Source organism: Callospermophilus lateralis, chromosome 2 (assembly GCF_048772815.1).
Source record: "Callospermophilus lateralis isolate mCalLat2 chromosome 2, mCalLat2.hap1, whole genome shotgun sequence".
Lineage (NCBI taxonomy): Eukaryota > Metazoa > Chordata > Mammalia > Rodentia > Sciuridae > Callospermophilus > Callospermophilus lateralis.
In genome coordinates this window covers 19,620,554-19,643,974 of record NC_135306.1, presented here as the reverse complement: position 1 = coordinate 19,643,974, position 23,421 = coordinate 19,620,554, and the positions used below count along the sequence as shown (strand labels likewise).

The following is a 23,421-nucleotide window of genomic DNA, read 5'->3' as shown; positions in this document are numbered from 1 at the left end:
GAGCCCTTGCGTGTTTGCTGTGGACCCTTGTGCCACAGAGGAAGGGTTGGCTTTGTGTGCTATAGGCCCCATGCCCAGGGCACACACCCGAGTGTGCCAGACCCTATGGGCATTCATGTGGCTCTTGTGCCCCTTTTACCAGCGTCTGAGGCCTCATGGTGCATGTGACATGGAAACTGTTGTGCGTCATGGTCCGTTTCCTGGAGAAGAGTGTCTGTGGCTTTTGTCCAGTTCCTCATGGCACCTGGGCACTTCTCAGCACCCTCACTGTGAGCTTGGGGACCCGCCCGGGGGCACCTGTCCAGGCCCCACGTCAGTCGTGCTTTTCTTTAGTAACTCAGACCCAAGGCAAGTCGAGAGAGAGAGAGAGAGAGAGAGAGAGAGAGAGAGAGAGAGACGCTTCCAGAAGACCGGCTGTGGCCCGTGCAGGGCCCGCTGCTGGGTAAAGCTGCCGCCTGATTCTCCAGGTAAGTGAAGCACAGGACCCTGCCCGCCCTTGCTTCCTGTCTCCAGGAATGGTCACTGACTGGACTTTAAGAGGATGTGTTACTTGGGTCTCTGAAAAAATCCCATCAAATCCCTTGTAAGGCTGCAGAAGCTGGACCAACCTCCTAAAGAACAGCAGCCCTGCTCTCCACTGTCCTCCTTGGGGGACAGGTGTCCTCCTGCCAGTGACCTGGACATGCCTGAGCCGTGCAGTGGAAGTTGGAAGCAGGAGCTTCTCTGCATCTCAAATAAGGAGTCTGGAGGCCTGCAGAGGAGCCTCTTGAAGGTCATGGTCAAATAGGACCAGGGTGTGGCCCAGGAGCTCCCAGCCCTTGCAGCCAAAGGGCCAGCCTCTGGGTTTTACAGGATTGTCTTTTAAAAGGCAAAAGAAAGTCGTGTTTCCTTACTGAGCAGCCACGTCTGTTTTGTAACGAATGTAAGCAGCACCATTAAAAGAAAAGTTGGAGATGAAACTATTGAAGAATCAAGTGCATCTTCTGGGAAGGGGCAGCCACTTGCCTGGGAATGATCCCTGGTACCTTCTGAGATGAGCCTGCTGAGCTCTGTGACAGGGTCACACTGCGCCCCCACCCCACCCTGGAGGGAGAGTCAGGACCCCTTAGTTTATTTAATTTTCGTGAAAATAGGTAGCAAGTGACACAGAAAGAAATGGCTCAGGGAGCAGGCAGGTCAGGGATAGGGCTGGTGAACCCAAGGCGAGGGCTCTCCATGGCTTAAGGATGCAGCCCAGGGTGGCCAGAACCTGCTTTCATGAGAATTGAGAAGGCTGGGTTTTATAGGGAAGCTCTGTTTTTAAATGGTGGTTTCAGAAGTGCACAGAAGTATCTTGTGAGCCCAATGTCCCTCCCACCGGCAGAAGCCAGCCTACAACAGTAGCTTCCACCCTCTGGTTAAGCATTTGTCCTGCAGGTCACTTCAAAATCCCCCTCTTCAGAGAGGCAACTTCAAAGTCCCATCAGCAGCTGATCTGGTGTGTGAGGCACGTGGGGACAGGATGGACATGACACGTTTGTCAGCGTCGGGCTGAGGAGCCTCCGGTCATTCCTCTTGGAACAGCTGTCTCCCCTTGCTCCTGACCCACCCACTTCTGCCCAGGGAGTCCTGGTCATGAACAAAAACACTGTTCTCAGGACAGTTCTGTTGGAACCTGGAAGCCACAGCCCTGGACTTAGGAGGAGGGTCTTTGACTGAGGGGGCCGCAGAGCTTCCTGCACCCACCTCTGGCCCCTGGGTCACCCCCTCCCTCCTTCCTGGTCTCTCCAGAACATGGGCTGAGTCGGCATGAGAGGCAGGCCCTTGACAGAACTGGCCTCGGGCCCTCAGGACCCTGGTCCTTCCCCAGAGAAGAGGGGCCCAGCCCTGCCGGCTGTCCGCAGGGTGCCACTAGCAGGAGAGAGTCATGAGTCTGATGTTTATAAATCCAGTGTGTAAGTGGAGAGTCCTGGAGGTGTATCTTCTGGCCAGGTTGGTCCTGGAGCGGCCCTGGACTGCCCACCTACACCTTCCCAAGCACACGAGAAGGCAGCCTGCCAAGGGCTTCCTTAGGAAGCAAGGAATAGTCTCCTTCCAAGGCCAGGGCCAGGGTGAGGATTCCAGGGGACAGGTGCTCAGAATGAGGAGGGGGGGACCAGCCCCAGCACCCAGCCCGGGGCAGCTGGGGATGGGGACGGGGCGACGGCTGAGGGAAAGTGCCAGAGAGGAGTCGGGTCAGTCCGGGACCGGGAATGGCTCAGGCACTTGCTCTTCTCCCTCAGCTCCCTGGGCACACTGAGGCACCAGTATTTCCTCTGGCCCCGGGTCGCTCATGACCTCCATCCAACACCTCCAGAAACAACTGCCCAGAGTTTCATTAAAGCAGAACAGAACAATCCCCTTCTGCACTACGGTGGAGCAGGGGGCCGCAGCTGCATACTTTGCACAGACTGAAGGGGGTTCCGATCCACTTCCGACCCACCCACGCACTTTGGACTTCCTGGACGCTAGGGGGGCCCCACCCGGCTTCTTCCCCTCCCCGCCCCCCTCCATCTTGTTCCTTTTATGGTGGCAGTGCCGTCAGGACAGGGAATTGCAGCAAGATACCATTTGGTTTTATTTGGACCCGGGTCATCTGCCCCGGCCTGCCCTGGGAGGGACGCCGACCACCCTCTGGTTTGCAGACTGGCCAGCCATCAGTTGGAGTAGCGCAGAAGCTCCTCATCCCCTGTGGACACAGAAAGGCTCAGGAAGGGGCTCCAGGGTGGGGACCTCCAGGGGGTGGGGGAGGGAAAGCCAGCTGAATGTGGGGGCAAAAGCGTCCACTTGCCGAGTGACAGCACGGGGCATGCCACAGGATGAACTGGGTTTTTTTGTTGATTTGCCTTAGGTACCATGTTGCAATGGGAAAAGCAAGGCTCAGAAACCTCACGTGGCTCCTGTCCCCAAATAGTCATTAGCAGCAGAAACTGCCATTAGCTGAGCACTAATTCTGTCAGGTACTGTGAAGTCTGCGCGAGGTGGGTAGTTTGTCCCATTTTACAAGAGAAAATGGAAACTCAAATCGCCCTTGGCACACACACCCCCGCCCCATGGCCAGCCTGAACATAGCAGCATGTGAATGGGAACCCAGCTCTCCAGCTCTCCAGCTCCTCGGGCTGCAGCCTCTGAGCATGCCCGAACCTGGCACGGGTAGCACCCTGGGTTTGCCTCATTTTACATTTGGGAAGCTAAGGCCTCAAAAGTGGTGGCCTGCTCACCAGAAATTCAGCTCTGCGGGACCCACCCCCTATCAGGATTCTCCCAGCTGGACCCTGGCAGCCCGGTGGTCCAGCCCGGCACCCCCCAGGGCCTCCTACCTTCGCCAGGGACTCCGCAGTACTCCTTGCACTCCTTCTCTGAGTAGAACTTGTTGCCGTTGCCTTGGCAACCCCCATAGTTGAAGAGGACGCACTTCCCCTGGACGGCATCAAATGCCCAGAGCTGTATGAACGCTCTGCAGGGACCAGGGACTATGGGGAGGTAGCAGGCCGCTGTCGGTAGAGAGAGGCATGGTGCTTTGGTGAGACTTGGGACATACTAGGGCTCCGGAGCCAGGGCCCTGCTCAGCTAGAACCCGTGGTCCCTCTTTTACAGATGGGGAAATAGATCCACCTTGGCCAAGGGACATCTCCACCCAAATCCATATCCTATGGCTTCAGGGGGCTTCCCCTGAAATTCCACCATTGGACACCCTCCCATGGCTCCCTGCTCGTTGGCAAGGGGTCTTCTGGGAGAAAGGATGGTGTGGGGGAATGGAGGCGCAGAGCAGGGGCCACACTCACCCACGGTGCGACACGTCTGCAGACACTCCTTCTCAGAGATGAAGTTGTTGTCATTGCCCAAGCAGCCGCCATATTGGAAGGTCTCACAGGCCATGGACGACCCATTGTAGAAATACCTCGGGAACAGGCCCAGGCAGGGACCTGGTGAGTGGGCCAGCTGGCAGGAGTCTGGGAAGGGGCCAAAGAGCAGCACTTACTGAGTGCTTACTGGACACCTGACACCAAGCAGGACACTTAGTCGGCATCATCTCTTAGAATTTTCCCCTCATGGATAAAGGACAGATCATCGGCTCATTTAACTGACTCTCAAGAAAGGCGAAGTGACTCACCCAGGGTTACACAGAACTAAGGTCCCAAGCCAGGTCTGTTGGACTCCAAAACCAGTGCTCATTGTCCCCATCACATGGGAGTTGACCCCCAGTGACCCCCCGTGTGGTCTTATCTGCCCAGATAAGAGTCTGTGATGGCAGGAGTGTGATACATTCCCACCCCACCCTGGCCAGTCTGATCCCTTCACTGCGGTGCCACCCCCGCGCCTTTGCTCTCATGGTCCCTGACTCCGGGGTGTCTTCCACAGGACCAGATACCTCAACACAGCATGAATTTCCCTCGGTCTAGGGAGTCTCCCTGACCTCGGCACCCCCGTATCCTCTGAGCTTCCTCAGCCCTTTGCCGACCCTCTCTTTGGGATCCATCACTTTCTCCCTTGGGTGCCCCACCCCCACTAAAGCAGAACATTCAAGAAGACAAGAGCGGTTTGTCTCTGAGACCCCAGTGCCCAACACAGGGCCTGATATCTGCCGAGTGAATTGAAGACGGAGTCAGTTGTGAGCACTGTCAAGTTCACCAGGTATCCTCAAGCTCTTCCCATGATGGTCAGCCCACTGGCTACCATCCCATCACAGAGGCCCGCTAGCCACTTTCCCACCCGGAGGCCACCCTGTGACACAGGCGGAACAAGAGCTCACTTCACACCATGGAGCTGAGGACCGACCTTGTGTTCCTCGCGTCTGCTACAACCCTACAATAGCACAGAGAACTCCCTCTGCCTTTCCTCAGGCCAGTCTGACTCTGCAGCAGGAAGAGAAGGACTTCACAGAGACAAAGCAGCCAGGGTGAGCCAGCCATGGGCCCTTCTCTCCGAGCAAGGCAGAGGGGGTGAAGAGGCAGGTGCTCCTTACCTTCCTTCCTGTTGAAACCCGGTACTGGCTGCTCAGCCCCTGATCCTTCCTCCTCTTGGGGCAGCACAGCCCGCCGGGCTCTCTGGGGGGCAGAAAAGAAGCTGTTGAGAGACCCTACCACTGTTGCTCCCCTGTGCCCCTGGAATACATGAACAATTGTTTGCTTGGGGAATTGGGGTACGGGCAGAAGCAGAGCTACTAGACTGGTTAATGAATTCTTTTCCCAAGAGCATCAACCTGAATTCCATCATGGGCATCGCAAGGTAGATTTCTAGTCAGAAATGAAAATCAGAACCACAAGGCCCAGTGCCTCCACATCCAACTTCTAGTGAAATGCCTAAAGGAATTGAACATGGGAAAGTCTCTCCCAGAGCCGGAAACCCAGGAGGGGCACTGTTCCCATGCTTGAAATGTGAAGGCATTCTGTGCACCCTGGAGTGTGGGTGCAGCTGATTTGCAGCAGGTGCTGCCCAGACCATCATTGGTTGCTTGGAAAGGAAAACTCCAACCCAAGAGTAAGAAGGAGCCCCAGGACTGACCCAAACACACGGGCTGCAGTGGTGGGGCCTGCAGAGAAGGGCGGGCTGCCAAAGCTGTCAAGACATCCCTGAGTCTAGGGTTTTCTGAGGATGGGTCCCAGGGCAATCAAACAAAGAATGAGCAGGGAAACTGCCTGCCACCAGGCAGCCTTTCTGCCACAATGAGACCTGGAACTTAAAGAGCAGAATTATAGAACCTTCAATGTTCTCTGCTCCTTTCAAAGTACAAATGAAAACTGTCGGGGCTCCAATCTCTCCCAGACTCATCTCAACCTGGAGGCTTGTGCACCTTCCTTGATGAACACAGAAGAAGGAAGGAAAATCATGGGATAAGTCAAATAATGCAACTGCTCAGAAGAATTGTATTGAGTTAAAGAAATGTTCCCACTAATGCAGGATGATACTCAGAGAGAATAAACAGAAGCCATCAATGAAATTCAAAATGATCTGCATCAATATAACAGGAGGCAACAGTGATGGCAGTGAATAAAGGCAGAAAATTATTGGGGCTGGAAAAAGTGTTGAATTTAATCACATAGTAGGGTGCAGTTTAGACACTATGGCAAATAAATCCACATAATAGGAATTCCACCTAGAAAGACGTGCAATAGAGAAGTAATAGAAGAAAACATTTATGAGTTGAAGAAATACTTGAGTTGCCCAATTATAAGGGAAAAGGAAATGGGACAAAAATTAATGAAGAGTTTTCTTAGATATTCAAGGAATGAAGGACAAAGAGCCGGGTGGCCCTTAGAGTAAATGGCAGAAGCTCAGAAACAATATCTGAGCATTGGAAGAAGGCAGAGGTTGTCCTTCACTCATTTGAGCTGTTGACCACATGATATAACCACAGAAAGACATTCTTGGCTCGGCTAGGACCTAGAAGTTTGCCACCCACATGTCATTCTTGAAAAAATTACTAATAGAAATATTCCCACCCATTGAGAATGGAATCTGACTGTCAGAAATACCAGATATGATAACGAAGAAATATGGAGAGCTATAAAGCCAATAAAATATAGAGTTGAAATAAATAATTGCTACAATGATTATGGAATTTAATGTAAATTTTACAAACAATTTTTTTAAAGATGAAAAATGACAACATCAATCTCAGAGCAGATCCATAAAAAAAAAAAAAAAACCAGGACCATGGGAAACCTGAAAGGATACAAATAGAAAGTAAGAAACGGGAGGAAAAGAAATGTGGGGTATTTCTATCTTTGGTAAGGACAGTCATTACTTACGATTTCATTCTTGACACTGATAAAGAAATAAAGATCCATTGGCATCTGGATTCACAGGTTTCTTCCAAGTGCCTAACCCTTGGGAAAAAATAATTAAAAAAAAAAAACAGTCCCCAAAATTTCCATCAATGTCACTCAAATAAGGGAAGGGGACATGATTTAAAGTCAGAATCGTTAACACTGTCAATCAAGGAAGGAAATAAATCGTGCTGGAACTGAACATAATGGTTCTTGCAGCTCTGAACGGCGCCCTCCGACCTCCAGGGGTGGTATGTCATAAATTTGTAATTCTCCCTAATTCTTCCAAATCCAGAGAGAAAAACATTGAGGGGTACCCAGTCATTTTTCTTTTCTGACAGAGGAGCCAGGAAAATAGGTTCTGAGAAAAAACAAGTAAACATGGAAAATGCAGCTCCATTCTAAGTGAAGGAAAGGTTCTGAAGCGACACAGTCCCGGGCTCTAGGATGAGTTGTCGTGAGACAGATGCTCATGACACGAGCCCAACCAGGTGCAATGGGCCCTACCGAGAATATTTTGCAGTCCTTCAAAATATAAGCAGAGGAAGAATGTTATGGAATGAATCGTGTCCCTTCTAAAAGTCACCCATTAGAGTCAATCCCTAGGACCTCAGAATGTGACCTTATTTGAAATAGGGTTGTACAGATGTAATTAATTAAGATGAGATCATTAGGGTGGGCACTAGCCCAATATGAATAGTGTAGTTATAAAAGGGAAAAATTTTGACACCAAGACATGCACACAGGAGAAACTGATGTGAAGACAAAGGCAGGGAGTCGGTGAGGCACCTACCAGCCAAGGAGGAGCAACAGAATGCCAGAAACCCACCAGCAGGTAGACGGGGTCTTCCCTGGCAGCCCTCAGAAGGAACCAGCCCCGCTGACACCTTGACCTTGGATTTCCAGCCTCCAGAAATGGAATCCAATAAATTTCAAAGTCTCCAGGGTGCTGTACCTCATTATTGCAGCCCTAGGAAACTATCAGAGCTGGTACCTGGACCAAGATGGCGCACCTCAGGGAAGGCTTCTCCCCTCCCCTATGCCATTTCCCAGGATTTCAGAAACCTGGATGAACACAAGATACCTAGGGCTTACACTAAAGTAGGCTTAGGCTCAAGTTCAGTGGGAAGAGGACCAAGAGGTTAAAGGACACCCCACCCCACTGATCAGAAAAAAAAAACAAAAAACCCAGAAAGCCCAGATAGAGCAAGAGCAAGATAAAGCAAGATACAACGGAAACTACCCAAATCCACCTCGGAAATGGATGAGTAAGAGAAAGAGCACAGCCTAAGTTGAGAACAAAAACTCCATGAATTTGGATCTGCCAAATAAATTGTGAACTGAAAAGACAGCATTGAAACAATCAGGAGAAACTAGCCGACATGGAAGATAGAGGTGCTCCAGGTGAGAGAAGGGGTGCTCCCGACCAAGGGCCCAGAAGAGGGGTTCCACGACATTGTGCAGGAGACTTCCCTGAAACACGGAGCACACGTCACCTGCATATGGAGAGAACATGCTGCGTGCCAGGAAGTGATGGTATAGAATTTTTGACACCGAGGTGTGTCCCTGTTGACTTTGACAAGAGAGAAAGGCTTCGCAGGCACCAGAGCAGAAGAAAACAAGTCCCCTAGAAGGAGAGAAAGTATGGCCCTGGCCTCGGGTTTTCTACCACAGTCATCAGGGCGAGAGAATAAGGGAGCCACGTTCACCCAGTTCTGAGGGACAGCCAGGGTGCTGTATCCCAGCAACGTGGCCTCCGCCTCCTCCAGAATGGGGCGGTTATTCTCAAACATGCAAGATTCACAGGTTCAAACCCCCCGAGAACCACCTCAGGAAAGCCACTCCACAAAGAAATGGCCCCAGTTAAGAGACCACTGGGAATGAGTGACTCAGGAGCCCAGGTGACTGTGGCTTCATTCACTAAAGGTGACAGGTGGAATCCACCGCCCACAGAACTGGGAGGGCCAGGTCTGCTGTCTAGCCGTCCGCCCTGGGATCCACCATGGGGGTGACAGTGACAATCTGGAGACGGCTGGTGTCAACCTGGACAATGCAAAAGGAAGAGGAGGAGGACATGGAACCAACGTGGACTGGGGACGTCTAGCTAATCAGAGAAGCGGCTCTTGTGTAAAGTCGTGGACGGTGGCGCTGGCCCCGCCGATCTTTCCGTGACTCTGCCTTTCCTTAGGGCGCGCACCTCTCGTGGTGAAGAGATGTTTACTTGAAGTTCAAGAAGTCCACTTCGACTCCTTTGTTTTTAAATCCAAGTAAAACTATGACTAATGTTCTTAACAACTGAAGACGACATCTGCAGCATAATCCCATTTAATAACCGTCTATCCCTGCGTCCATCTGTCCTTCCTTCTGTCACGATTTGATTCCTTTAATGATGGGAATGCTGCTATTTTGGGGGTGGTGGGATTTAAAATAAAAACTAATCTATCTTGATGTTTTTCTGTATGGATTTCTTCATAATGAGCATATGTGACTCTTATAAGATCAATGGTAATTTTTCTTAAAAACATAGGAGCAAATATGTACTGTGTTAATAGGGCTAACTTTACATAGGAATAAGAATCTTTTTTTTTTTTTTTTTTTTTTTTTTTTTGGTACTGGGCATTGAACCCGGGGACTCTGAACCACTGAGTTCTTTTTATTTTTTATTTTGAGACCAGGTCTCAGTAAGTTGCTTAGGGCCTCGCTAAATTGCTGAGGCTGGCTTTGAACTCACAATCCTCCCGTCTCAGCCTCTCGAGCTGCTGGATTGACAGGCGTGCACCACCACGCCCGGCTGAGCGCCTCCCCTCTTTGAGACCCTGCTCAGAGCTTTTCTAACGGGTCCTTGAGTTGCAGCACAGCCCTGGAAGGTGAGCATAATGACCCCATTTCCCAGGTGGGACAGTGAGGTCCCAACGGGGCAGCACCAAGGTGGAGCAGAACCAAGGTGGAGCCCAGGTGGGTCTGACCTCAAAACCCACGCCCAGGGCAGGCTCCTCCACCTCCTCAGTGACCCCTGCCGCATGGCAGGGCCTGAGCCAGGCCAGCAGCAGCCCAGTGAGGAGCCTGAAGGGGGCGGGGAGCAGCACTTACCGAGAGTGGGGTGGGCTCTGGCTCCTGCTCCCCAGGGACACATTCCCCTAGGTCAGGAGACAGGAGAAAGGAGTAAAGAGGAGGACCAGGCTCGGGGGAGTCCTAGACCCGACGTCTTTCATGGTGCCAATGGCATCCCACTAGAAACCATCCTGTGCTGTAGCCCACCTCGTGACCCCCACCACCACCACTATGCTTCTCAAGGTCATTCACTGAAAAAGGAACAGCCTGTTGGCTGCACAGCACCGCCATCTGTCCACCCGGCCAGCGCCATCACGGGAACAGTGAGAGCACCTGGGGGGCCCCATGCTGTGGTCCTTAACGGCTTGACCTCACTGTCCCCTCCCCGGCCTTCCCTTAGAGGAAGGCATTATTATCCCCATTTGACAGATGGGAACATGAGGCTCTGCGAGGTGGACCAGCCAGAAGCCACCCACCCAACTGAACTTGAACACAGATGCTCAGTTCCCACGCTGCCCCCCAACCCCAGCTCCGTGTCGCCCCCTAGAGGAAGGTTGGATTTCTGTCCAACCTGCTGAGAACATGGAGTCCAGCCCCAGCTCTATCGCCCCATGGACACAAGACATGGACAAATCTAGCGGCTCTCTGCTTGTAAAGAAGGGAGGGGACTGTTGTCCCTGTTTGTCTCAGAGGGTGATAGAAAAGATCCATGGTTTGGGGACAGGGAATGAAGAACGAAGAGGGGACAGGAACCCGAGGTGGGGTGCGGGGGCCATTTACCTCTGTTGGCCATTGTGAAGATGGAGTCCTCAGGGATGCCCACGCCCAGGGCCATCTCCCTGAACGCCTGCAGGAGGCTGTCCCTCAGCTGTGGCTTCCGCCCTGCAGCGGGAAGCAGAGGAGCCACCAGGCCCGATGGTTCTCACTTAGGGAAAGGTCTAGAACTATTGACCTGTTCAAGCTCCGAGACGAGGACGAGGGGCCCCTTCAGGCTCCCACACGGGGCTCCCGAGTCCCCACCCCAGGTCTTCCCACCGGCTCTTTCGGGGGCCTGGAGGCTCCAGATTGACTTGAGGTCAAGTGAAGGGGTCCCTCCTCACATGGGGACCGGGGCCCTGCCTCCTCCGCGGAGAGCAGAGGCTTTCCCCCACCTGGAGTCTTGTCAAAAGGAAAAGCAAAGCCTCTGCTCCTCCCACTCCACTGTCCCGAAGCCCACGCAGCTCCAGGGGGCTCCTCTCGTCACTGGTCATTACCGTAGAGCTTGGCGGTAATGGTGGGTCCATGGTGGCGGCTCATTTTTTTGGTCAGAAAAATGGCGTACTCGTCATAGTTGGTGTGCACCACGTAGGACTCCATGGTCACGTTCCATTCTGCACAGGACAGGCAGCCAGGCCACAGGCACCGGTGGTCAGAGCCTTGTGTACCTCGAGACCTGCTGCCCGTTCGCTCTCACCTCGTGCCTTCCCCGTCCACCTGGCCGCCCAGCCCTCCTGGGTGTTCATTACCAATCCCCATCTTCAGTCCCTCTCTCCAGCCACTGGGCCATCTCCTCCACACCTGCCCTGACTGCCCATGGCTCCATCCAGCAGTCCTCCCTAAACCTTCCTTCTCCTCCTTCCTCCTCCTCCTCCTTCCTCCTCCTCCTCCTCCTCCTTCCTCCTCCTCCTCCTTCCTCCTCCTCCTCCTTCCTCCTCCTCCTCCCTTCCTCCTCCTCCTATTTCCTCCTCCTCCCTTCCTCCTCCTCCTCCCTTCCCCCTCCTCCCTCCCTTTCTTTCTCCTTCCTCCTTTATTCCTTCATCAATTTACCCATGGACTCATTGATCTGGCGTCCATACCGATCACTCATCCATGGACTCATTTATTTATCTATCCCTCCCTCCATGCCTCCTTCCATCTGTGCAAAAATTCGTAAATTCATGATTTCTTGGCACATGGAGCATATTTGCTGAGTTGACAAATGCACTCATGCCCAGGGCCCTCTATCAGTGAGCACCAGGCTCAGCAAGGCCCGGGGGCTGGTGGCATCTTGAGGTCACCCTCCGCGCTCCGCGCCACTGCCCTCCTCTGCACACGTGCTCCTGGGGGACGAGGCAGGCAGAAGAAGGGGGGGGGGATGGAGGGGCGCCTGGGGGAGCTGGGCAACACCTCAGCTAGGTGGGAGGGACGGTCGCGGGGTGGGGAAGGGGAGCCGAGGACAGGAAGGTGGCCACGTACTGGGGTTGTGGTGGAGGAACTTGCCCGCCGGGCTGGTCTTCTCATAGGCCGTGGACATCTCCTCGCAGACGCCCCTCCTGGAATGAACCCGGGAGAGGAAGTCGGCACCACCCGGCCCTCCCGCAGGCTCTTTCCAGACATCATGTTTCCTTGTCTCATTTAATTTCAAATCAACGTTTCCAAGCATCTTGTCTAATACTCAGGCCAGCCCTCATTTTACCTATGAGGGGACAAGGGGACCAGTCGATGCCATTCACTTGGCAAAGCCAACACCAACATCACTGACCCTAACCAAACCCCGCGGCATGCCGATGCCCTGGGGGTGGGCCAGTGCATGTGTGTGGGGGTTCCTTCATGATCCCCAGGGCCTCCTGCCTCCCCAGCTCCCCTCTGTGCAGTGGGACGACGTAGCTCTACCCCACACGCTGAGTCTACCGCCAGGAGCCGAGGTGAGCGCTGCGTGCAGGTGGCTGTTACTGTGGCAGTGATTCCTAGCCACCCAGGGGACATTTATCAGGGAGTGCACTCGCACCAAGCACCGTGCTCTGTGCTGGGAATACAGACGCAGCAAGACGGCCCCAGCCTCTCCTGCAGCGGACCTCCCTGAGGACCAAGGAGGCTGGCCAGAGGCAGACACAACCAGTTGACCATGCCAGGTTGGGGAAGCCTGGTGCTCCGGCAGCTCAAAGGAAGGCCTGTGGCCTGCACCTGGGGTCCAGGGAGGCCCTCCTGGAGGAAGTGTCATGGAACCAGAGCCCTGAGGACGCATAGGAGTTAGCCTGGGGGGCGGGGAGAGGGGCTTCCAGAAGGAGCATCACGTGCAAAGGCGGGCGTGGGGGCTCAAGTGGGTGAAGGTTTTCAGGAACTGCAGGTCCACCAGGGCAGGTCACAGGGCATAGGAAAGCGTGGGATGGCAATTGGCGGGTGGCATGGGAGGCCCGGAAGGCCTCTGCGCCCAAGGTCTCAGTCTAATTCCCAAGGGCAGCCTGGAGCATGGAGTAGGCCAGGAGCCAGCACCTGAGCAGATGTGGGTGGGGGTCTTTCTGATTTCTGGGTGAAGAGTGGACTGGATGGGGGATGGAGGTAGACGGGGGACAAGAGTCCACAGGTTGCTACAGACAACCAGAGAGAGCCAGCTTGGCCCAGGGCTGGGGGGTGGGGAGGGAGAAGTGAGGCTGGCCCCTGGGAGTGGCAGGGACCTTCCTGAGCCAAGGAAGAGCCGAGGAGGAGGAGGAGGCTGAGGTCCACAGGGGACAGCCTCGGGGGCCCTCCTGCAGGAGGTAGAGAGGGACCTGGGGCTGGAGGCCAGGACGTGGCTGGGCAGAGGCCTGCGGGCTTCAGAGACAAGGTGGGTGCCCCCTCCGCTCCCCGCTCACCGCCAGAGGGTGTGGATGACGCTGATCTCCGAGGCCCTGGCCCCCTCTCCCAGCACCAGCGTGCTCACGCTCATCTTGTCCTTGATCCTCTTCAGCCAAGGGCAGGTGGAGCCAACGGCCAGGTTGAACCACTTCCCGTAGATCTAGGAGGCAGGCACAGGGTCGGTCCCCTCCGGCCCCAGACCCTGCCTGCTCCCCTCCCGCCTCCCGTCTCAGGACACTGTGGAGTCGCAGGCCCTAGCGGCTCAGGAAGGAGGGGTGCACCCGACCCCTCCTGCCACTCAGAAGGTTCCCTGAGCAGAGTGTGTTGCTCCTGGGGACGGGGCTGACCTCTGTGTCCCCAGGTCACCGGCCACTGCTCCTCAAGAGACAGTCCTGTCTTTACTCCTCCGGGGACGGGGAGCCCCGGGACCCGGCCCTGACCCAGCTCCGTCCTGCTTCCCCGCTTCCCATAATCTCCCACCCAGGCCCCCAGGCTCACGGGCACACGCCTGCCCTGTGCCATCCCAGGTTCTGTCCACGCCATGAGTGTGGGCGAGGCCCCGGGACGAGCCAGCAGAAGGACGTGTAGGGAAGGTCACTGAGGACCAAGGTGGGGACAGGGCGAGCCCCGAGGTCCACGCCACGCGGGCGGCTGAGGGGCTGCAGGGTGGCCGTCCCAGACGAAGCCTGCCCTGGGGCAGCTTCTCCAGGGGCCCAGAGTCTCCTTGGAGCCTGCGGGGACAGGATGCTGGACCTGTGGGACCTGAGGTGAGAGGTCCCCCGGAATGAAGGACAGACGGGTCGAGCTGTAGCTCGGGAGAGTCCCAGAGCCCGGATGGCATGACGGGAGGGACTGACCACTGGAGCTCCAGGGGGAGACCGAGAGCCCACGAGGCGCCCACGGCCACCTCCCCCAGAGAGGACAGCCTCACCCGGGTGACGTCGAAGTTCTCCTGCACTTGGATGTCATCCCGCACAGGGTCAGCGCTCGCCGCCACGCAGGTGGCCAGCAGCAGAAGCGAGGCGCGGAGACCCCGCATGGCTCTGCTCTCTGTCCTCGGGCGGTGCACAGCCTGCTCTGGGGACAGAGGGGTTGCAAACTTCCTGGGGGGCGGCTGGAACTGGGGCTAGGGAAAGGGCCCGAGGCTTGTAGGTGACCGTGGTGTTTGCTCTGCTTGACAGGGACCAATCAGGGACCAAGGCCAGCTGGGATCGATCACTGAGGTTGATTCCCGTAGACAGGGGCCGTGGCCTTTGGGAAGAGACGCAGCATTGTGGCGAGACTGAAGGTGTCCACGCTGGGGAGGCACGACCACCACCCCTGCCACGTGGGGACAGCTGAAGCTCTTTGTGGGGCTTAAACAGTGTTCCCTCTGAGATTCCTGTCCACCCAGGATTGCAGGACGCGGCCCTTACTTGCAGATGCGATTAGTTGGGATAAGGGTGACCTGGGTGACAGTGCGTCCTGAATCCAATGTCCAGTGTCTTTACAAGAAAACACAGAGAGAGACTCAGAGTCGGAGACGACAGAGAAGAGGGCTGTGGGGACATGAGGCAGAGGCTGGAGGGGCAGCCACAGGCCGACCGACCAAGACTGGCAGGAGGCCAGGCAGTGTCCACCCCGGAGTCCCCAGAGGGAGCCAGTCTCTGCTGACCACTTGCTCTGGGGTGCCCGGAGTCCAGTCCTGGGGGAGAGAGTTCACTTCTGTTCTCAGCCACCTGGATGTGGTCCTTTGTCCCAGGACAGTGGTCCTTCGACTGATGATGGTGGCTGGGAAGTTTCAGAAAACCGGACCCGTGAGTCTCCAGAGCTCAGGCTGTTGGCCAGCGACACCGTGGTCTCTCCCAGAAGTTCTCTTCTCCGGGGGTCAAGCCCTGCCCTCCGTCTCCCCTGCTCCTGGAGGGGCCTGTCACCCAGGCAGCAGCCTCCTGGCTAGAGCTGGGGGTGACCCTCTCAGAAAGACAGTTCCAAGTATAAGACCCCTGCGGTGTGCGAATTTGGGGGGTTCCCTACATTGTCAGTGCATGAACAAATGGTGCATCGTAAGATCTCGTTCCACCCCTCTTTTCCTGTTATCCGGAGCATGTCTCTGTTTTTTAAGTTTCCTCTGCTCCGTAACAGACAGCCTGGCCACTGACTGCATTTCCTTTTTCCTTTGGCTGCCAGGAAGCTCAAAGCCATGACTGATGTTTAAGCCAACAAACGCCTTGGCTTAGCTTTCTGGAATAGCTCTCTTCCCTTGTGCTCCCGTAGTTTCTCAGTCTTCTGTGGTTTGGCTAACGGCAGCAGCGGGGGCAGCGTGGACAAAAGGGCGTGCACTGGACCGGAAGCCAGACATTCTGACTTCTTATTCTGGGTGAACTGGGCGGCTTTCTCTCTCTGAAGGCCTCTTTCCCATTCAGTAAGCTGAAGACAACAGTCCCTGCCCGCCTGCCAAGAGGTCAACAGAGACACTGTTTGTGAAAGCGCCCTGTGACCTGTCCACTGACCTCAGGGCATCTGTCACCCTACTTGGGCTGTTAAGGGTACCAAGAAGGCACCCGGCCTTCACGGCAGGGGGGCAGGACCCAGGTTATCAACCCCACTGTCCAAACCAGAAGCCAAGGCACTCAGGGTGCACAAGCTCTGGTCCCGGCCTCCCTGGACGAGGCTGGGAGAGGCCCCAGGACGGAAGTGTTGACCTCCTGCCCCTGGAGTGTTTGTGGTCCTGAGATTATTAACCAGAGCAGAGAGGGAGGCGATGGACTTTGAGCTGCTGTTTAAACATTAAGCCCAGGACAGGCAGAGGGAGGGGGCCTCCCGCACCCAGGCTTTCCCCAGGTGGGAGGTGGAAGCTCCCGCCCCTGCCCTCCTGGGGGGCCCAAGGGTGCAGAGTCCACAGGGATCATCCAGCTTCCAGCACCTTGTAAGGGCACAGGGAGAGCCTGCCTCGCGAGGGACCCCAGGGTGCCCAGGGCAGGAGGGAGGGAGGGAAGGGGCTCCTTCAAAGTCACCCAGCTCTGGCCGGGCTGGGGGCTGGGCGGGCCTGACTCCGACACCCGGGGTCTCCTCGGACACGGCCATTTGCTGACGCGTTCTCTCACCAACACACACTGCAGGCTGCTGCCGGGGTCAGGATGGGGAGCGCGGCAGCCTCTGGTGCTCCCCAGACAGAGCCGTGTTGGGGAGCGGAGGCCGAGGGGAGGGTGACCCCCGAGGGCAGGAGCCCTCCTGACAGAGAGCAGGGGCAGGTGGGTGGGGCGGGTGCTCCCGGCTCAGGGGACAGCGAGTGCACAGAGGAGGAAACGGAGGCAGAATTGCCTTTGGAATGAAAAATAGAACGTAAGGAAAAAGCCCAGGTCAGGAGCTTGGTGCAGGGGGAGTGGCGAGGTACAGGGAGGCAGGGCCACCAGGCCCAGCGGCTGGTCCTCATCCCGGGCGTCCATGGGTGATCAGGAGAGACCAATCAGGAACCAGGGAAGGGGCCCCGAGAAGCCATTCCCCAGGAGGGCCTCCAAGAAGGGCCAGGGAGGACATGGGCAAAGCTCTGGCCAGAGGGGGCCAGAGTTCAGGTCTCCCCGCTGACGGGGAGGACACCGCGGGCAGGGTGGGTGGCCTTCCCTCCTGACGCCCGGGGCCTTCCTCAGACACTGGCCCTCCTCAGTCCCTTGCCCCAGCCTGTCCCCTCAGGGTCACCAGGGCAGAGCTGGAGGCGGGCAGGCCCCAGGACCCAGTGGCCAGCGCTGTGGGAGGAACATTCTCCCTGCCCGGTCATCTCCAGACTCTGTTGCCCATTCCCCTTCCTCCTGTCCCCAAGCGCAAGGCCGCCCAGACATGGGCAGTTGTTCCGGCTCTTTATCTGGCTGAAATAAGGACTGAGTGACGGACACTTGTGAAAACACTCCCTAAGAGTGCGCCGTGAGGGGCCCACATGGTCCCAGCCACTTGGAGCTGAGTACTTGGCTGGAATTGCACTGAGGCGCATACCCCATGTGTCCACGAGGGGGCAGCAGAGAGCTGCCAGGAAGACCCTGAGGCTTTGAGCTCCTAGTCAAGGGGCAGCAGCCCTGGAGCCAAGGCCCACAGAAAAACCCAGCTCCAGCCGGGCCTTCCTTGCTCCCTGCCGAGTGTCAAATGTTCAGCCTTTACCTTGAGACTGAGTGGGTCCCTTTAAAATAAATACATAAATGTCCTTGGGGAACTCTGCCTGGGGATGGGCATTGGGTACAGGTGCTGCGGATCTGAAGGATGAACTCAGTAAGCTCTCACCGTCTGCCACGTCTGGGCTGAGCATCGGGGTGGAGCATGTCTTACCGACTTCTCGATTCAGGTTCTCGCCATGCCGGTGGCCCTGTTTTGCAGATGGGAAAACTGAGGCTGGGAGATGAGGGGTTGAAGATCATCCAGCCAGAGGGATGCCATGCAAACTCAGGACTGTCTCCCCAGCGCCCAAGGCGCTCTGGCGGCCTGCCCACGCTCTCCTGATCATGAGCAGGACCTTCTGGCCGTGTTCTTTAGGACCCGCGGAGCTGAGGGGTCTCCCTTCATTTGCCCTCCACCGTGGGGGCCAGGCTGGGGTCAGTCTGTCTCTCCGTCCTCCGCCGAGTGGGCTTGGGGGCTGACCTGCCAAGTTCAGCCCTCTTTTTCCTTGGGGTCCTGTGCTGTGCACGGCACGTGGTGGATGCTGATTGGCGCCGACCCAGGAAGGGCCACCCAAGTAGAAGACAGAAAGTGGAGACCAGGACCACCCCCAGGGTCCTTCACAAGGGCCAGTGGATGAGCAAGCAAGGGAGGACGGCTGGGCTGGCGGAAAAGCAAAGAGCCCCGGCCCCGAGGGGTTCACCTGTGGTCAGTTTGGAGGTTGTCTCTTCTGTGGGCAGGAGCAGCAGTTCAGCCTCAAAACCTCAGGCCCAGGTGTGGGTGCCGTGCCTGCTGCAGCCCCTGTGGCCTGTGTGAGTGAGCAACTTGTGAACCCGGAGTCTTCCCTGTTAATTGGACTAATGAGAGCTCATGGGGTGCAGGAGATTAGAGGATAAGAAGTGTGTGGCCTTCTTGCTCCTTGGAGAGGCCTCAGCTTAGCCGGGGGCCCTTCCATGTTGCCGTTTCGGGTTCGTGATTGTAGGAAGGGGTGGCTCAGAAGAAACTGTGGGACCCGTTTGGAATTCAGAATTTTTTTTTTTTTCTTTTAATTGCTACCGGGGATTGAACTCAAGGGCACTTAACCACGGAGCCACATCCCCAGCCCTTTTTAATATTTTATTTAGAGATGACCTCGCTGAGTTGCTGAGGCCGATTTGGACTTGTGATCCTCCTGCCTCAGCCTCCCCAGCCTCTGGGATCGTAGGCTGCTCCATCACGCCTGGCTTCAGGATGTTGTTGAGATGCCCGCTCCTCCCCGGCTGGTCTTGTCTGTCCACTGAAGCAGGACCTCCAGGGGCCGCTGACTCCTGGCTGACCGAGTGGACACAGCCCAACCTCCTTGGAAGGACTGAGATTTCATTTCCTGAAACCGCAGGCAGGCAGGGCTCTTTGGAAAGCCCCACTGTTCTTTTCTCAATAAAGACAAATGAATTTCTTCCCCTCAGCTGACTCGGAGCCGCAGCGGGAACCTTTCCCTGGCTCTTCCCGACTTGCCACTGCTCTCCCTGGAAGAATGTGGGTCACAAGGGACACCCTGTGGGAAAGGGACCAGCAGAGCTGAAGTCTGTAACGGCACGAGTCCAGACGTCCTCCCTGGCGAGTCCGGGAGTGGTGGCCCTGGTGCTGAGAGCACTCGCTAGGAGTGACAATAGGAATGACAGCCAGCGTTGCCTTGGCACCGATCGTGGGCCAGGCGTCTCAAGTGGGCAGGGATTCACTCCGTCCTCACGTTAGCCCCTGTGACCACTTGGCTCCTGTGAGGGTCAGTCAATTCCGTTTTATCCCCACTTCACGGAGGGAGAAACCGAGGCTCAAAGGGGTCAACTCTCCCGTCCAGGATCCCACAACTGGTGAGTTGGGCCGAGTCTGTCCCCCTGGATGTCCTGCTGCCCACCCAGGGCTCTGCCCGTCAACCCTGCACTTCAGGGCTCCCGTCCCACTCTTCGGGTCCTAGTTCAGGCTGTGCTAGAGCTGGAGTCCTCCTCACTGGGGTGGAGGAGCTGCCTCGTGGAGGTGGGAGGCCTCACGAAGCCTCTTGGGGTCCTGGCTGTTCTAGAAGGAGTGGGCTGGGTGGAGTCTCCCTCTAGATACTGCTCTTCTACCCGCCTCCTGCTGAGGTCCCACTGGGTGGCGGTCAACGTGGTGGTTGAGCGCACTTGGCCAGGAGCCAGACGGCTCAGGGGCAGACCCCACTTCTGCCCGCTCCTGGCCGTGTGGCCCAAGGTGAGTCCTGCCCCTCTTGGTCCCCTCACTGTATAATGAAGTTCACCCAGTGCCGCTTTAGAGTCGGGAGAAACGATGAGTTGTGTGGCAGGTGTGGCGAGCAGCGCTTGGCGCCCGCTAAGTGCGCTAAGTGTCACAGATTGCCAGTGCGCAGCGACTGTCGCCTTTCTCTCCCTTATTCCCACACGTGGGTAGAAGCTCCTGGAGAATGGGCAGCGGCTCGGGGTCAGGCGAGTTAGTGCCGCTGGTACCTGGTAAGGGGCGGCCTGATCTTTAAGCAGGGACTTGAGCTGGGTGATGAATGGGGGGTGACATGAGCAGAGCTGAACACAGCTTCCTGAGGAAGACCCTCTGCCCACGGTCCAGCTCCTCCCCACCGGCTGGCCAGGGTAGACATCGGGGTGGCCAGGGGCTGGGCCTGTGGTACTGCGGGCCTGGAGCCCAGGTCTCCTGACTCTCATCCTGCTCCCCAGCCCCAGCCAGTCCTGAGAGCCGCTGCTCCTGACCCACAGCAGGACCACACCTCCAGGCAACCTTGCCCCGACGGGTTTGTGTGCTTAGGATGAAGGCAGATGAGCCCTTGGGGCTCGGACAGGTTGGAAATGGAAAGGTCATTTAAGAAGATATACAGTCGCCTGTCAGGGTCTGGAATTGAGTATGAATTGGGGGAAATGTGTTATTAGGCAAAGGAAAGAAAGACCCTGAGGAAAAGAGAAACCAGGACCAGTCAGGGGTCGGGAGAGAGGACGGGTGTGGCCAGAGCAGGGACAATAGGGTCTCAAGAAGTCCCTCTCGCGGTGACTGCATCTCAGGGGTCTCTCGGGGGCTGGCCTCCTGTGAGGTATTCTTGGGGAGCACCTCCGTGAGCTTGAGCCTCCGCATTGCTTCTCCATGCTGCCCGCTCTGCATTGGCTAGAAGTTCCCCCAGGACCTGGGGAACCCACCAGAGGCCTGGGCATCCAGGTCCCTTGGAGTTGGTCAGTGCACTAAGAACTCGTGAGTCACCTGCCCATTGCAGAGAATCCCTCCCAACTTCTAGACAAGATTTTACAATCCCGGAGAGATCCTTAAGGATTAGAACTCTGGGAAATTCCCAGAGCTTCAGGATTCCAAGGGCTTCTCTCAGTTCCAATGTCCCAAGGTGTCAGACGCCTTCTTTGAAATTTGACTATGCTTCAGAATGACCACCCTGTTTCCAGGGGCCAAAGCATTGTCCCCAAGTTCCAGAAATCTGCAGACGGACTGTGGCATGGGGGTTCCAGAGGTGCCTTCCTGAGTGCACGGGTTCTCAGAGGGCCAGGTGGACTGAAGTCTTGGTCTGGAGCTGGGTACCTAAGGCCTGTGGAAGGCCCAGGGCCTCGGGGCGGAGGCCGGGGCGGGGGGGGGGGGGGGGGGTCCTAGGAAAGCACCATCTTGGAGGGAGGATGCCGAGGGAGAGGTGGGCTCGTGGCTCACGAGACGGGGCAGGGGAGCACCTGTTCCCACAAGTCCAGCGTCTCTCTTGGAGAGAAAGAAGTGGGGTTTTGCTGAGCCGGAGCATGAATTGGCGGTAGGAACTGGGGAATCGTGGCCGGCTCCAGGGAACCATCCAGACACAAAAGAATCGCGCAGCCAGGCCCCTGGGTGGTCCTCATGAATCCTCCCCACGCAGGGATGGAAAATGCTCATGCTGGGTGCCAGGGGCCTCCCCTGCCGGAGGCCCAGGACCTCCCAGCTGCAGGGCCTCGAAGCAGCAAGATAAGGGGGTGGGAGAGGGAGGAGCCTGGGCAGGAACCTGCAGAGCCACCCAAGCTGGGTTGCGTCAGCACATTACGGCAACAACCGGGCCCCTCTTCAGGTCTCTGCACAGACGTCCCCTCCACACAGGACCTTTCCAGAACCCCGTATTTAGAGCCGGGCCCCTGCCAGACCCAGCCCGCCCCTGCTCCACTCTGCTCCCCAGGATGTTTCAGCGTTCCACACGCCCGGGGAGGTGTCCTGTGCTCTGAGGGGGGCTCTCGTGCTTGGTCTGCGCTGGCCCAAGGCAGGTTCTCAGCAGGTACCTGTCGAATGAGATGGTTTTGCGCCGACTGAAGGTCGCCGGTGGCAAAGTCACTGCAGCAGGCAAGGCCTCCTGTGACATTCTTTCCAAATATCAGAGTCTCATCTTTGTGAGAGGTCTTCAAAGGGACCTTATTACTCTGCCCACTCTGGATAGGTGGTCACTTGGGCTCAGAGCAGTGCCCAGGGTCACTCCTGGGTGCGTGATGTCAGGTTGGGGCTTGTGTGGCTGACCCACAGCCTGTCCTCTCTGGTTGGCTGCTTGGCCATAGCCCTCCAGCCCCGGGCCTGCCTCAGGGACACCACTGGTGAACACCCCTAATGCTCCGTCACAAGTCCTGCCTCCCGGAACCTGACCACAGGGGCTCCAGTCTGGGCTGACCCTGTTAGCCTCAGCTGCAGGGTCCTGCCACACAGACTCAGGAGCCAGGGGCCTTGCAGTTGACGAGGTCCAGAGAGGGCTGAGAGCCTGCCCCAAGTCACACAGGACACCCAGAGTAGCCTCAAGGTACTTTGTTGTGTTCTCTGGGTCCTCACCCCCCTGGGGCTGATTCCCTAGCTGGCCCTGCACTGGGGAGACCTCAGGCCAGGCCCCTCTGTGGCAGAGAGGAGGAGACTCCATCTTCTCCAGCACCCTCCCCGGCCGACTTGGTCTGCTTCCCCCAGAGCTCCCCAGGCCTATGGCTAAAGCTGCCTGCCTGGGACCTGCCCAGGCTCAGGCCCCAGGTCTCAGACAGTGTCCACCCGGAGGCCCAGCTCAGCACTGCTGGCTGAGGGGTCTCCTCTCTGCACTGGCCTCCTTTCTGGTCCCCTGCCTCCAGCCACTCCACCATCCGTGCAAGGCCAGCCGGGTCCATGTGCAAATCTAAGCCAGTGACTCCTGCAGCCCCTCCACGGCTCCCCTGTGCCCTGGACACGGCCCCAGTTCTGGATGTGGCCCACTGGCCCTGAAATGCCTGGTTCTGGAAAATCTGGAACCTCAGAGGCCTCTGGGCCTTTGCCTCCCAGCCCCTCCCCCTGCCAACTCGGCAGAGCTTTCCTGGCCCCTACGATTGCTTATTGGGAGACCCTCCTTGGTGCCTCCACAACGCCCTGACCTTCCCGTCAGCCCCTGTGAGGTTGGAAGTGCCTGTCTGCCCCGCAGCAGTGTGTGGGTCACCCAGGGAAAGCCACCTCGCCCCGTGCTGGTCCCGTTCTCAGCTTACAGCTCCACGTGCAGCTGACACCGGGTGTTTGTTGAATGAATGAGCCAATGAGCCCTGTGGACCTCAGCTTCCCGGACTGTGAACGCCACCGTGGAGTTGACCTGGGGGCTTCCTGGGCTGAGCCGCTCCTGCTCCCTCTCCCCATCCCTCCCGTCACATCCTCCTGGGCACTCAGACCAGGGACCACGACATTCCTCACATCCTTGATCCTCGTGAATGCTCACAGGACAGGCGCCGTCTCCCCCCATTTAAGTGACTATAAACCAGACAGTGGCCCAGGAAGGTGCAGGCCTGAAGCATCTGAAGCCAGGTCTCCCGAGCCCACCAGCACCAGGACATGCAGCTAGCACAGAGCTTGTGGGACCCTGGCCACTCGACTGCCCCAGCTCAAGCCTCCCACAGTGAGACATTCACCATCCCCT

The 23,421-nt window shown here is 56.9% G+C and overlaps 1 protein-coding gene across 1 annotated transcript; it reads right to left on the bottom strand.

Moving 5' to 3' along the window:
* Positions 1-2,675: 2,675 nt before the first annotated feature.
* On the bottom strand, positions 2,676-14,451 carry Ambp (alpha-1-microglobulin/bikunin precursor). Its single transcript, XM_076843166.2, has 10 exons — positions 14,344-14,451; positions 13,430-13,572; positions 12,054-12,130; positions 11,093-11,209; positions 10,620-10,721; positions 9,879-9,925; positions 4,985-5,066; positions 3,804-3,971; positions 3,339-3,512; positions 2,676-2,707 (listed from the first exon to the last, which is right to left on the bottom strand). Exons 1-10 carry the CDS (start codon positions 14,449-14,451, stop codon positions 2,676-2,678), a joined length of 1,050 nt encoding a protein of 349 aa, XP_076699281.2.
* Positions 14,452-23,421: the final 8,970 nt, after the last annotated feature.

What these genes read in the sequence shown, in the direction of transcription:
- Ambp (XM_076843166.2), bottom strand. Translation starts at nt 14,451, where the DNA reads ATGCGGGGTCTCCGCGCCTCGCTTCTGCTGCTGGCCACCTGCGTGGCG. An exon ending in CAGAGCCCACCCCACTCTCG is followed by an intron (nt 5,067 to 9,878) that starts GTAAGTGCTGCT and finishes TCTGCCCCCCAG; the next exon opens with AGAGCCCGGCGGGCTGTGCT. An exon ending in GGGTTTCAACAGGAAGGAAG is followed by an intron (nt 3,972 to 4,984) that starts GTAAGGAGCACC and finishes GCCCCTTCCCAG; the next exon opens with ACTCCTGCCAGCTGGCCCAC.